The sequence below is a fragment of the Spinacia oleracea genome, chromosome 6, assembly GCF_020520425.1.
Source record: "Spinacia oleracea cultivar Varoflay chromosome 6, BTI_SOV_V1, whole genome shotgun sequence".
NCBI lineage: Eukaryota > Viridiplantae > Streptophyta > Magnoliopsida > Caryophyllales > Amaranthaceae > Spinacia > Spinacia oleracea.
Window position 1 is genome coordinate 39,373,724 of NC_079492.1, and position 14,566 is coordinate 39,388,289.

The 14,566-nt window shown below is 37.7% G+C and overlaps 1 protein-coding gene across 1 annotated transcript; it reads right to left on the reverse strand.

Moving 5' to 3' along the window:
• Nucleotides 1-6,506: 6,506 nt before the first annotated feature.
• LOC110798445 (uncharacterized) lies at nt 6,507-10,033 on the reverse strand. The gene is made up of 4 exons (XM_056832118.1): nt 9,876-10,033; nt 9,405-9,533; nt 6,963-9,257; nt 6,507-6,861 (listed from the first exon to the last, which is right to left on the reverse strand). Exons 1-4 carry the CDS (start codon nt 10,031-10,033, stop codon nt 6,507-6,509), a joined length of 2,937 nt encoding a protein of 978 aa, XP_056688096.1.
• Nucleotides 10,034-14,566: the final 4,533 nt, after the last annotated feature.

Below are 14,566 nucleotides of genomic sequence, written 5' to 3' on the forward strand. Positions count from 1 at the left end.
CACGATGAAGTACTCCAAATAATGATATCCCAACACTTGGAGGAATGTTCTAAGACACGCCGTTAGGCCACACAAGCCTGCGTTGCACCATAATCCCACAGTACAAGTCTAAAAAAGGGTAAGGCACATTGCACTAATGCAAGCACGACCAAGAGTAAGAGGCAAAGACTACTTATCGCCCAAATGCAAGCCACACGACTTCTATATTAAGGATTAAAGGTAGCAAAACATTACCTACCACGGAGGGATAGCTCGCACCTACACGAGCGAAACCCCAAGGCATCTTTCTCGAAAGAACCTACAAGATCGTACGCCAAAAGGAAGCATCCCAACATGCATACTTGGGGGCTCCAAGCTACGAAACAACCATAACAAAATAAAAAGTCTCGAAGCAAATGTTTGAACCATCGAAAGGGCACGATGTTTGAGCTCACTTCATGAATGGGCCTGACCCCTATCAAGCTTCTAAGCAAACTATTCAAAATCAGTCATTGTTCAAAAAAAATGATTCAAGCAAACTGATTAATGGACCGCACACGACGACCATTCTTTGAACGCTCGTTCGCACATACATATCATCATTCACGAACACGTTCAAAAAATATTAGAGCGATCAAAGTCTTACACCTCAAGGTATGTTCCTCGGGGCATATAGACTCGCCCGACTATTGCAATAACTGTACGCCTTAAGAGCAACAGTTCCTTAAAATAATCGCCCCGAAGCGACAAGCACCGTAGTCCACTAATCGGCTACGGCTTCTCAAAGAAAATCATCACGTTCTAAAAACAAAGAAAAAAACAAAACAAAAGAGAATACATAGAATTTCCAAGTGAAATAAACGAATGAACAAGAGGCCAACTGTGTCATCAAAAGACCAGCCCAAACAACACTTTCAACGCCCCACCTGGGCGTGAATTATTTCAACGCCCAGGCCTGGGCGCCGAAAATGAATCCAGGCTCAAAAGGCCCTGACTTCTATTGGGCCCTGCCATATTCATTCGGCTTGAAAATTGCCGATTTCTTCACTGAAAGTCGCACCTCACGGCTTTGTTAAAAATAGCACACTACTATAGGAGGTCGCTTGCACATACGAGCGTGACCCCAAACATGATTACAAGATGCAAAAACAACCGACGAGCCCCAACGCTTGGGGGCTCGCAAAAAAGGGGACTCCAACAAGGAGCGCGCAATCAAAATCACATTCCCAGACTGCACCACACACCATATCATGTTTGGATATCTCAAAAAAATATATTGTTAAACAAAAATATACACAGTGTGGACCATCTTATAGGACACATCTAATCAGGAAATATTACGACCCACCAACAGGTTGTAATCACAAAAGCCCTTCTACATAGGCAAAATAAGAAATTCAAAATGGGCTCGCCCACCCTCAGCGAGCGGGGTCTGCGTCACTAGCCGCGCAGGTCCTCAGTTTTCGAAAAATAAAGTCTTCAAATTTAAAATAGGCTCGCCATCTTCAGCCGGCGGGGTCTACGGTGCAAACCACGTAGATCCTTATTTAAAAATAAAAAAAACAAAATAAAATTTCAAAACAGATTCGTCCACTTTTATCGGACGGGGCGTCCACCCTCAGCGGACAGGTTCGCCATCTTCAGCCGGCGGGGTCTACGTCACAAACCGCGTAGGTCCTTATTTTCAAAAACATCAAAACAGATTCGTCCACTTCTATCGGACGGGGGGTCCACCCTCAGCGGACAGGCTCGCCCACCTTCAGCGGGCGGGGTCTGCGTCACTAACAGCGCAGGTCCTTAGTCGCTGCAGCGATAACTTTTATCGGTTTTCCCTTTTTCCGAAAATTAAATGATTGGTTTTCCCTTTTTCCAAAAATTAAATGATTGGTTTTCCCTTTTTCCAAAAATTAAAGGATTGGTTTTTCGTTTTTCCAAAAAAGAACGATGTGTTGGATTTTCCTTCGTTTTACGTACTATAAAAACAAGGGGGTTTTCTCGTTTAGCTAGCCCTGAAAATGAGAATCTTTAAAAACGTTTTACCTCGTGATTGGGCTTGGCCAGGCCCAATTACACTTTACAGCTTTAATTTCGAAAACATCTGTAGTTACTCCCAATGACAAAGTGAGGGAGTTTCTACGCACCTTTAGATCCTTCCAATGACAAAGTGAGGAAGTTTCTATACTATCAGTTGACAAATCCCAATGACACGTGAGGGATATGTCGACACTTCAAGTGATGACCCTTAAGTCAAATGTTATCACTCGGGGGCTCGTGAGACCCTCGCAAAACAGGTCACATACACCATGGCTTGTGTGACGCACTCCGTCTAATACTTTGACCATCGTCTTACTCCAAGACTCAGTCAAAGTGGGGGCTAACTGTAGACACCTACTTTTGTCCCCGTTCCCGCAAGGGAAAGGTTCGATGATGAAAGCATAAAAACTCCACTTGACAACGCATCTCCTATGAAATAAACAAATCTCGATTCCCCATTTCATTTCCCCCGAAACCTGCTATTTATGGAAACCTGCTAAAAATAGTAACTGCCGTAAAAGGTAGCTTCTAAAAGTGGCAAATCATAAAAGACAGAAACCTGTCAGAATTAGGTGTTGTACTCCAACATAAGTCCTAAATGAGATAGAAAACTGCGAGAATCCTATTCCTAATAGGATTCGAAAATAAGAGTTACGTATTAATTAAAATCCTAACGAACCTAGAGTTCGTAACGGGCCCAGACGCATTCCGTCATAAAATTGATACGCGCTAAAAGACTCAAATTAATCTCAAACTCTACGGATTTTAGGAATCCGAATCTGACTAAACAAAACTGCCCAGATCCTATTTTCAACGCCTGGCTCTGGGCGCCGAAATCTTCGGCGCCCAGGCCTGGGCGCTGAAAGTACCTGGGTACGTGTTTTTTCCTAACTCTTTGCGGATTAGAACTCTGCAATTCTATCTTTCCACGAACTCTTCCCTATAAATAGGCCCCTAGTTTCGACGTGAAACAACACACAACTACACACAATTATATTTTGAGTATTGACTCCAACCCTTAGCCTAAGCCTCTCGCTGCGAAACTGTTCACGCGTTCTGTCGCAATCGATCCATAAATCGAACAGAACGTATCCTGTCCCATAATCGAGATTCGTTAAATAAAAAGGAGAAATAGCAAAGTCAAAGTGGTTAGTTTTCTGAGAACCGTGACGCACCTGTCAAGGGTGCGTCGTAATGTGTCCCTTTTCGATGATTTAACTGCTTTCCTCGCCCTTTTTATGAACTGTTAAACTAACCTAATTTGATTGTTCTATCACGCCTAACAAATATAATATTTTTGGGAAATCGGATTATCATGGTAGGTCCCTTAATGTTATTTAAATCAGATAATCACGATCGAATTAGTATTATATTTTGCATATTGCTAAAATCAACTCAGATTAGTTTAATAGTTAACGCATGTCCCTTCAATTATTTATGCTGAGCTAATAAGGATATCCTGCCTCTGGAGTTATCGACGAGCGAATTACTCCTCTCGGTAGTTATAGTCCCCCGAACCCTCAATCTCTACCTTGCGGGTGTATATTGAGAGATCCCCACACCATGGATCACAAGGGAACCTACGGCCGTCGTGGTCAAACATAATTGCACTCCCTTTATGTCACGATAACCGGGTTTTGTCAGTTTTTCTCATTGTCGTTAAAAACTGAATGGCGACTCCTATATTACTAGTCAATTGGGTGTATACTCACAAGAAATCCAATTACACTTGATCGAATAAAAAGAATCGTCACACCCACGAGGGACAAGGTCACGCATTAGCCTCGCGCTTTTTCGACCCCCTCACATTACTCTTACCTTATGTTCATGAGCAAGCATCAGGCGACATAGGAATTAGGCAATGCACACTTGTCCCTAAGGACAAGTGGGAGACTAAAGGAAATAATTCCCTTGGTCCAAGTATGCATTCAATGCTAAGTCTAATAAATGCGGTTCAATGTTAATTAATTATGCAAGTTAATAATTCAGTGAGATCAAGTGAGCTGAATGCCTAGCTAGAGGCCGCTTCAGTTCAAGTGGAATTAATAATATTAATCCACATCTTACTCTTGACTAAACCCGTAGGGTCACAGAAATAGTACGTGAACGGATCAAGTATTTAAGCAAATTAAATACTCTATTTATGAATATTCAGAATCGACTGATCTCGGTTCCAGTGGGAGCTGAAATCGTCAAAACGCAAAATATGAATACTCCGGATATGATGATATTGCTAGAAACAGAAATATGGATTGTAACGGAAATATAAATAATATTAAAGTCGTAGATGTTGCCGGAAACGGAAATATGGTACGTATCGGAAAACATTATTGGAAATGGAAATATTGCCGGAATCGAAAATATTGCCGGAAACGGAAATATTACCGGAATCGGAAATATTAAATATTTATTCGAATCGGAAATAAATTCCGGAATCGGAAAAATTAAATGTTGTTCGAATCGGAAATGAATTCCTGAATCGGAAAACGAATCGGAAGCGCGACGTGCGAAATAATCATCGGACGAGCTTGCTAGACGCAAGGCCCAACACCAAGCCAGGCCCGCGCAGCGAGCAGCAAGGGCAGCAGGCCCAACCGAGCAAGGCAGGCCCAGCTGAGCACCAAGCAAGACAGGCCCAACCGAACAAAGCGAGCAAGGCCGGCCGCAGCGCCCACGATGGGTCGCGTGCTGCCAGCCTACTTGGGCCGAGGCGCACACCGTGGCCTTATGGGCTGCGTGTGTGTGGTTTGTGCAATGCTACGAATCCTTAGTCGTTTAGGATAGTTTGATTAATTGTTTTCCTAAATCCACAAGAATTATATGTTTGATTAAGCATTAAATTCTAATGGATTAATTTAGCTAGAGTTCTAATTGAATTAGTAAATTGAATCCTAGTGGAAATATAAGTCCGATATTTCCTCCCTATAAATAGGTGATCCATAATCGCAATTCATACACCATAATCAATAAGTATTCATATAGTTTAAGTTTAAGGAATAACTTAATAATTTTCCTAAAATATAATTAAGCTTTCGAATAACATAAAACACTACTAGAAAAAGGACGTTTAACGACAAACAATTTCCTCATTAAAAGCCTCAATTTTCGTCGTTAAAACCTTTAATGACGGTCATGATGTTCGTTGTAACAGGTTTCGTCGTTATTGGCTTTAACGACGATGTTCGTCGTTAATATTTAACGAACATTAACGATGAAACATCATGTCGTCGTTAACCATTAACGACGGATTACCGTTTCGTCGTTAACAATTAACGACGAATTATGGTTTCATCATTAATTGTTAACGACGAATTTAGGTTTTCATCGTTAAAAGTTAACGACGAACTATTGTTTCGTCGTTAAAAGTTAACGACGAATTATTATTTTGTCGTTAAAAAATAACGACAACATGATATTTCATCGTTAAATACTTATTTACGATGAACAATTAAGAAATACCGACAAAAAAAACCATCATAAAAAGTCATTCCAACGGTAAAAAAAAATTAAATATTTGGCAATAACGACGAACTATTCTGTAGTTAATATTGCAATCATAATAACGTTATTTACATTCTTCAAAACACATACATTTTCTTTATGAAACAATATACAAAACAGTAAATCAATCAATTAAAACAAATGAAAATTTCATTAAAAAAAAAATTTTGACAATAGAACTTCAAGTATGTGAACCCAACAATCACATCTCGTTGTGTTTAAATTCTAAAAAACTAATAAATAAATAACTTATGTTCAATCTAATAGAACAAAATAAAATCTAAATAGTTGAAGTCTCCTCTCTTGGAGCCTTAAGCGGCTGTAGTAACACTTCTTTAAATGATATAAGTTCATCTTCAACTGAACTCATGTGGCTCTTAAGTGCATTGTTTTCTTCTTGTACCGTATCACGCAATTGGTTCTTCTGTCTTTATTTTCTGAATTTCCTCCTACAACACATATAACCATGGCATTTAGTAGGAGAAAAGAAAAAAATATAGAGTAAAGTGCAGCATCAGTTTGTGTAGGATCAGGCTATGGATGAAATATGTCAGTTTGTGTAGGAGTAATATAAATCTGTCACTCATAACTTCCCCACTCACTAAACATGTCAGTTTCTGTAGCAATATTATAAATCTATCATTTTTAAAGAACGAATAAAGGATATACTCAGCTACTATTGCTTGTGCACTTAGATAGTATAAGATAACCAGAGAATGAAGATACGCTCTATTTTTTTTCGATATACAAAAGAAAAGAAAAATGGAAATGCTTACAACACTACTACATTTCTAGTCAGATGCAACGCCTAAAATCGTTGCAGTAGGCATGAAAACCCGTTGCATTAGACCTAATGCGACGCCAAATGACCCTTGCATCCGGTGGCGTTGCATTAGGTCTAATGCAACGTTCAGTTACCTAATACGACGGTAAATTGATACCGTTGCATTAGATTTCCATCTAATGCAACGGGTCTCAGGTTGGGTGTCGCATTAGTCTTGGATTGAACCATAATAATTGACGTCTCCCACTACAGGATTTTGATCTTTGGAACTCGCAAAGCTATGTGTTATTGCTGTGAGAGTGACTCCACTATTTTGAGTTACACACTTTGCATCTCGCTTCATTGTATGGAATCTATATCCATTAAAAGAGTAACATGTATGCTTTTTGGCCACATAAGAAGGTCCTTTAGATAACCATATGAGATGGTCCGAGATAATTTCTTGACCTTCTTCAACTTCCAACTCAACTTTTTCCCTAAACCAATCAATAAAATCCTTGTTATGGTCTTGTGCACTATTCCATTTCCTCTTTCGTTTACTGCTTACACACATCTTGTGTTCACTGTGATTAAAAAAAGAACATATTTCAAACAATATACAATTGTATAATATATATGTAAAACACAAGGATAGAAAAAATTGTGTTATGGTTTAATATCTTACTTTATGTATCTCTCAACATCCTCACAATCGCAGTTGAATAAGACATAACGATGTGCTTGTGCCCATGTCATTCGATCAATCATGTGTCCACAATGCTTTTTCTTTGAGGTCCTTCCCTTTCCTTCGATAGGACGTCCTATCTTAGGTAAAAATGATTGTGAGACAGTGCACTCATTGACATCATGTGTGGATATGTTTGATCGTTTCAAATGTCTAGCAATGAAGGCAATACATTCTTTAGCTTGGTAACCTTCTGCCATTGAGCCTTCTGAACGACCCTTGTTTCGAACATCAAACTTTAACTCATGAAGATACCTCTCAATTCCATACATACAATTTGAACTAACAGGTCCGCCCAACTTAATTTGCTTCACCAAATGTACAGGTAAATGCACCATTATGTCAAAAAAGGCAGGTGGGAAAATCCGCTCAAGCATGCAAAGTGCTTCAACTATCTCAGAATGGAGTCTGTCGAGATGTTGAGGATCAATAGTTTTACTCCATATGCCTTTGAAGAAACCACAAAGTCTTATCAACAGTGTAGCAACGTCTTTGGGTAATGTTGTTTTCACGGCAATAGGGAGCAAGTAATTCATCATAAAATGAGCATCATGGCTCTTGTAGCCTGTGATTTTCCGATCTTCGACTTGCACACATCGAGAAATATTAGAAGCATAGCCTTGTGGTAACTTAGCATTTTTTATGACTCGGCAGAACTTGCGTTTTTGTTCCAATGACATCCAGAAGTGAGATCTTGGGAATACTTCTCTACCATCTACCAACTTTGGTTGAAGCTCCGGCATGATATTCATTTTTACCAAATCTCGACGAGCACTTTCATGATCTCTAGTCTTCCCAGGTATATCTAATAATGTCCCAAGAACATTATCAAACACATTTTTCTCAATATGCATTACGTCGAGATTATGGCGATTGGAACAATGCTTCCAATATGGCAACTGAAAAAGTATGGATATCTTTCTCCATGGAACTGGATCATCCTCATCGCCCCTCGTTTTCTTTTGCTTCTTTCCAAATTCATTTGGAAAATCACGCAACATATACTCAACATCGGCTCCTTTCAAAGGAATAGGCTCGCTTCTTTCCTCAATCACTCCGTCAAAATTCCTCTTATTATAACGCCAAGGGTGAGCTGGATCAAGAAATCTACGAGTTGCCCTATAACAATTCTTTTTGCTAAAATCCAATCTCTCAGAATCAGTGTCATAGTGACAATCAGGGCATGCAAAATATCCTTTTGTGCTCCACCCGGACAACATTGCATAAGCTGGAAAATCACTAACGGTGGTCATCAAAGCTGCACGCATGTCAAACCTTTGATTGCTTGAAGAATCATAAGTTTCCAAACCAAACTCCCACAATTCCTTTAGATCCTTTATTAGTGGCTGCAAATAAATGTCAATATCATTACCAGGGGAAGAAGGGCCAGGGATAAGTAAAGCTATCATCAAAAACTCTGGCTTCATAATCATCCATGGAGGCAAGTTATAATTGATCAATATAACTGGCCATGTACTATGTGCAATGCTCATTGAATTGAATGGACTAAATCCATCAGTAGCTAGACCCAACCTCACATTGCGCGGATCCTCGGAAAACTTTGGATACAAAGAATCAAACTCCTTCCAAGCTTTTCCGTCTACTGGATGATGTAAATGATGATCATTTTCTCGCCCACTAGTATGCCATGGCATGTTGCTTGCAGTCTCTTGGCACATAAATAGCCTTTGCAACCTTCTTTTTATTGGAAAGTACCTAAGGATCTTTTTGGGAATCCTATGGACTTTTCCATTTTCAAGTGGTGTGTCGTTCTCTGTATCATTCGACTTCCATCTTGGCGTATCACAAACATGGCAACTTGTGGAATTCGCATGCTCTTCCCAGTACAACATGCAATCATTGGGGCATGCATCTATCTTAGTATAATTCAACCCCAACACCTTTAAAGCACTATTCGCTTCATTAAAAGACTTGGGCAATTTTGCATCAGGGAACGCCTTCCTTACAAGGTCTGCTATATCAGCATACGCACCATTGGTCAACTTATGATCACACTTTATAATAAGTAGTCTGATCATAAAGGAAAGTTTTGAATGCGTCTTGCACCCGGGATACAATTCCTCCTGATCTCCTTCAAGTAACTGGAAAAACTTTTTTGCCTCATCATTCGGCCCCTCTCTAAAAGCATCACGTGCATCATGTAACAACCCTACTAGATCATCATCCAAATCATCTTGGTTCGACAATTCATCAGCATCCAAAGTAGGTATTTCTCTTTAGAAGTGGATCCCAAATTCTGACAACTTGTCCGCTCTTGGCACAAAACCATTGCAAGTTAGGTGATATCTCACAACATTTTCATGACGCCAATAACGATAATGACAACTACCACATGGACAACAAATTTGGTTTCCTTCGGACTTGATATAAAAGGCCCTTTTAATATATTCGTTTATTCCTCGTTCATATTCTTCACTCCATTTGGCAGCCATCCACCACTCCTTAGTTCCATTATCCATTTCCTCAAGGTAATAATTAAGTGTGTTTACTCTAATAAAAAGCACAAGAAAAAGAATTATGGTAACCATCAATCAAATTCAATTAAAGAAAAGAATAGAAAGATAAATTAGCTACCTAACTTCGTTTAACTAGATAATACACATATCTTATTTCATTAACGTTAAAGAAAAACAAAATGCTTAGGAAAAACACCCAAAAGTTCAATTTTGACGCAACTAAAAGTCATTCACCAAGTCATCAAAAAAAATGTAGGATTTCCATTAAATAGACTCAGAAAATATGACATACTAACTCAACCTAGAATATTCAATTAAGACTTTGCAGAAAATATCATATACTAACTCAACCTATTGATGAACAAAACAACAGTACAACAAACCAACAGCATACCCAACAAGACATCCTAGATTCTTTGTAAAAATATCGGTAACGGTATTCTTTGTAAACTTTCTTTGTAAACTGGTGGTAACGGTATTCTTTGGTGGTGCGTGGCTAATATCTTTCAAGTTTACACTTTCCTCCATGTCCATGTTGATTACATGCAATTATACATATAATTATTGATGGTGGACCTTAACAATCCAAGATGAAAGATGATGAACAACGAAATTAAGGTATTCCATGGACAGGCATGGATTAAGGCACCTGAATTTAGGAAGAATTCTAAAACTAATTTGTGAGATAGACAAAATTTAAGTAAATTTTAGATGATTGGGTTAACTCTAAATCTCAAATTAATGAGAGAGAAGCTATATTAGAACTCCGAATTCACTCTTGAATCTGAAACTGTAGTTGGGTTATAGCACACAAACTTAACTCTGTTGTGTAGTATACTAGTATTAATCATTTACGTCTACCCTAAAAGTACAACTGAATCATTCATGTCTCCATATTCATACCAATAATATGCCTAAATTAAAAACAAACTTATTAGATGCACATTTTAAAATGGCTAAATGTTTTTTAGTGAGGTCAGTTTCCTTGTGTAGCAGACGGATGATATTTTGTCTCTGAAATCTGATTTTTTGCAGTTGAGTATTTGTGGGAAGTTGACTCCACTATCATGCGCAGAAGTGCCGGGTTCATTCCATGTTCTGTTCTTGTACCTATCCATGTGTTTTATAACTAGCAAACCACGAATCTCTATGTCATCTTACTCATCTCATATCTTGTGGATGATCTAATTCCAGCAAGCCATAGAGATGACTCAAATGCTGAATAGTACTCGGTATTCTTTGTAAACTTTCTAGTCATCCTAGATTCATTTGGCAAAATATCGGTACTGAGATACAGTAATAAAGAGCTTGTAGTTTTTTTGTGACTTCTCAATAAAGTGTCTAATTTACTTTCAACAATCAATCCGAGAGAGAAAGAGGCAACCCAATGCAATATCCTGAAAGAATCAACTCCCAAACAGAACTATACATAACCAGGGCTTGAGTAAAGTGAATGGGTGTGTTCTGGCAAATTTCCCCAAAAAAATTCTCTTCAAGATTCCAGTTCATCAAATCAACTAACATTACGGTCAACTATTAGTGCAAACCTACCCTCATAACATACTACACAAGAAGCTAAACTAATCCAATCAAGTATTCTATTCTTGTTCAATTCCCATTCCACCATACTTCATGCATTCGGCAACACTAGCAATTAGTCCTAGAACTGATGCATTTGGAATCCAGACTTATCCAAACTGACACACAGCCATACATCATACAAACTATGAACACACAGCCATACATCATACAAACTATGCGAATTGGGAATTCAATAACCTCGAATCTCCATTGACAATAGACGAAACTGACACACTGTCATTGAACTACACTCAGCCACAATACTATTTCTTCTTCCCCTTATTTCCCATCTTTTCCCTCAAAAACAATGTAATCGAAATCGAGCCACGATGCTTTAACAATATATTAACATATACAATAAGTCAATAACAATATCCAAAACAAAACAGAAACCCAAATATTTCACATACTTGTATAAAAGATTAAGCACATCAATCCAATTCATCTGCAAATTAATCTTCCAGTAAAGCAGCAACCTTTATAAAAAACTCAGTCGTGATAACAAAACAGTAACAATTTTCAATAACCCAATTCTTCAAAAATACATCCACAAACCCCCTGAATTATGCTTACCCTGAATTATGCTTACCAGAAAAGCGAAAAAACAGAACAAATTAAACCCTGAATTATGCTTACCAGACAAGGATAAAAACAGAACAAACCCTCACAAAACTATCCAAAATTCATTCTATTAATACATAAACCTGAATTGTGAATCGATTACATACCGTGAATAGTAGAAGATGGTTGAAGTAGAATTTCTCCTCCTTAACTTGTTCGAATTATTAATGGAAAGCCCCAATTCAATCCTCCCACTCGATGAATTTCGCAGAGAATTTCGTAGAGAATTTCGCAGAGAATTTCGCAGATAATTGCAAGAAATTCGAGATAAGCTCGAGCCCTAATTGCGAATTGCAGACCAATTTGTTAGACTTTGCCCAAAATTTTGATGAACCCTAGCTACGTTTTTCTTTCTCTCAGTCTCTCTCCAGAAAAATTGGAATGTTCTACGTAAAGTGTTTTTGCGTGTTTTTTTTAATTTCTATTTTCTTTTCTTTTTTTTTACGTAAAATTGCAAGGGCGCGGTTTTGAAAATTTGGGAAAAGTAATGGGAGGGAATAAAGTATACCGTAGGCGCGAAATTAGTAATTGGCTCACCGTTGCATTAGCCTGATATGCGTTGCATTTGACCCTCTAATGCAACGGCTTGGATGTACCGTCGCATTAGTTCCAATTTCTAAAATATTATACAAGGCACCGTCGCATTAGCTCTCTCTATTGCAACGATTCTCACTTTACCGTCGCATTAGCCCCTATTCTACCGTTGCATTAGTTCAAAAATGTAGTAGTGCAAGAGAAAACAAAAATTTGTAAACAAAACGAACCTTATACACATTTACCACCATATCAAGCTCAGTTTTTCATTCACAACCTCTTACCATATTAAGTCTACGTTTGGCATGATCAAGAGTTATCTCCTTCCTGCAGAGTCCATGCAGGTATTCTTAGAGCATTCATGCCAGGATCAAAGCTGCAGGACCCCCTTTTGTAATGCCTTCAGATTACAGGCACAGTTGTTGGACTTCCGTGAGCAAACTACATAAAGAAACTGTCAAAATAGACTCAGAACAGAACCTAGAGATATGATCCCCATGGTTTTGAGACTTACTTGAAAACACAACGATGTTCGCTTCATCTCTTCAACAATGAGGGAACATTCAGACGACATGAGTGTGGTCATGTACACTCATGGACTCATGGTGATATTAGAGAAGTCAAGAGTTAATCTCACAACACAACTTAACATGAACCAGAGACAAACTAAGCAGGTTAATGCTTATATTTTTAACTTGTTACTTCAAAAGAGCTAACACAATTAACCCTTTTAATTGTTTTAAATAAATAGGTCGGGTCAAAGTTAAGTTTTCTAATAAAATAAAAAGAAAAGAAGAGTACCTATTTGAAACCTATATATTTTTTTACAATTTTGAAACATCATCTTAAATATAAAAATACTCAAAAATAAGGGGATGACCGAAACTGAAAAAACACAATGGCACAACAAAGCCAAGCACAATAAAGTATTTTAATGCTGAGATATACAGGTCAACGTGACGAAAATTATTGATCAAACAGGTTGAATAAGTTTCAAGTGTTTCGGCTTGTTAAATTGAATGGGTTGGGTAGGTTCAAGATATTCTCAATCCATTTATCTTAATATGAACATGAAATGACAAAAGATAATTACATAAACCCTTTTCCAGCTTTGAATAATAGGCTAAAAATGGGCAACCAAGCAGGCATAGTGGAAACCTAAGCACCATGACCCAACTACCTCTGGCCCAAAAAGTATAAGGTGAAATAAGCTCTACTGCATAATAAGATCGCAAAAAATAAAAGGGAAAACATAAACTACTTGGAAGCACACTTTAAATTCAATGACGAGATTGTCAACAATAACAGAAACTTTAGATGATGCTTTGAATTGGAATTCGAGAATAGCTTGTGGAGGAAATAGTATGATTACCGTAATAAGTATGAGAGCAGATGCTCGCTCATTTAGAAAACTTAGGATTCTGCAAAAAAAATGACAAGTACATATAAAAGTTATTTTGAAGTGAATAAATTGACTGCATCTTATTGAAAGCTCTGACTTCTTAATGAGACTGAGAGCATAATGCTAAACTATTAGGTGAAACGTAGCTAACCAGATTCTCATGGAGGAAATTCATAGGGTTTTCTAAATGTGTTTAATCAAATGTTCCAAGCATAAATCTTTCCTATATGAATTACTTGGAAATTGATTCATTTTTTGTATGTCTTCTGTATGAGGTGTGATTTATATGTCTTCTATATGAGGTGTGTCCTATGGATGCAAGTACAAACGTGTGTCTTCTGGTCTGATGTGTGTGTGCATGCTTTTGCTTTAATACTAATGCCCTGAGGTGTTTGTGTGAGTGTGAATATATGGGTCATGCATGCATACATGTAGATGTGCATTTGAGTGCTAGAAAAGGGGGAGGAAAAAGGATAAGCATATGGAGAAAAAAATTACTTCGCAAATGATCTAGAATCTTGAGTGAAAATGTTGCATATCCATCCCTAATGCTTTATGTGATCAGCATAATTCCACAGTAGCTAGTAGGCCATTTCAGGTAAAACCTACAATTGAATTTTCTGCACTCAGATAAAGTTACAAATAAATCAAGAGAGGCCTCTTGTAATACCTCTTATTTTTCTATAATTATAAATATATTTCATTATATTTATAAATCATTTCGTATATTTTTATAAATTAATTTCATTTAATGAGAATTAAATGCGCTTTTATTTTTAATTAATTTAAATATTAATTATTTCAAAAACCGGATTTTATTAAATAAATTCACCGGATTTATTTAATCGGGAATTGTTGGGTCGTATTTCAAAAACGAATTTAATAAACTTAAAGCCCAGTCGTTTTGTTTTAATCAAACCCAACAAAGC

Coding starts and splice junctions, on each gene's coding strand:
- LOC110798445 (XM_056832118.1), bottom strand. CDS start 10,033: ATGGACATGGAGGAAAGTGTAAACTTGAAAGATATTAGCCACGCACCA. Junction 9,534..9,875: donor GGGTATGCTGTTGGTTTGTT/GTACTGTTGTTT, acceptor GCTTTTTATTAG/AGTAAACACACTTAATTATT. Junction 9,258..9,404: donor AAAAGGGCCTTTTATATCAA/GTCCGAAGGAAA, acceptor CCACTTCTAAAG/AGAAATACCTACTTTGGATG.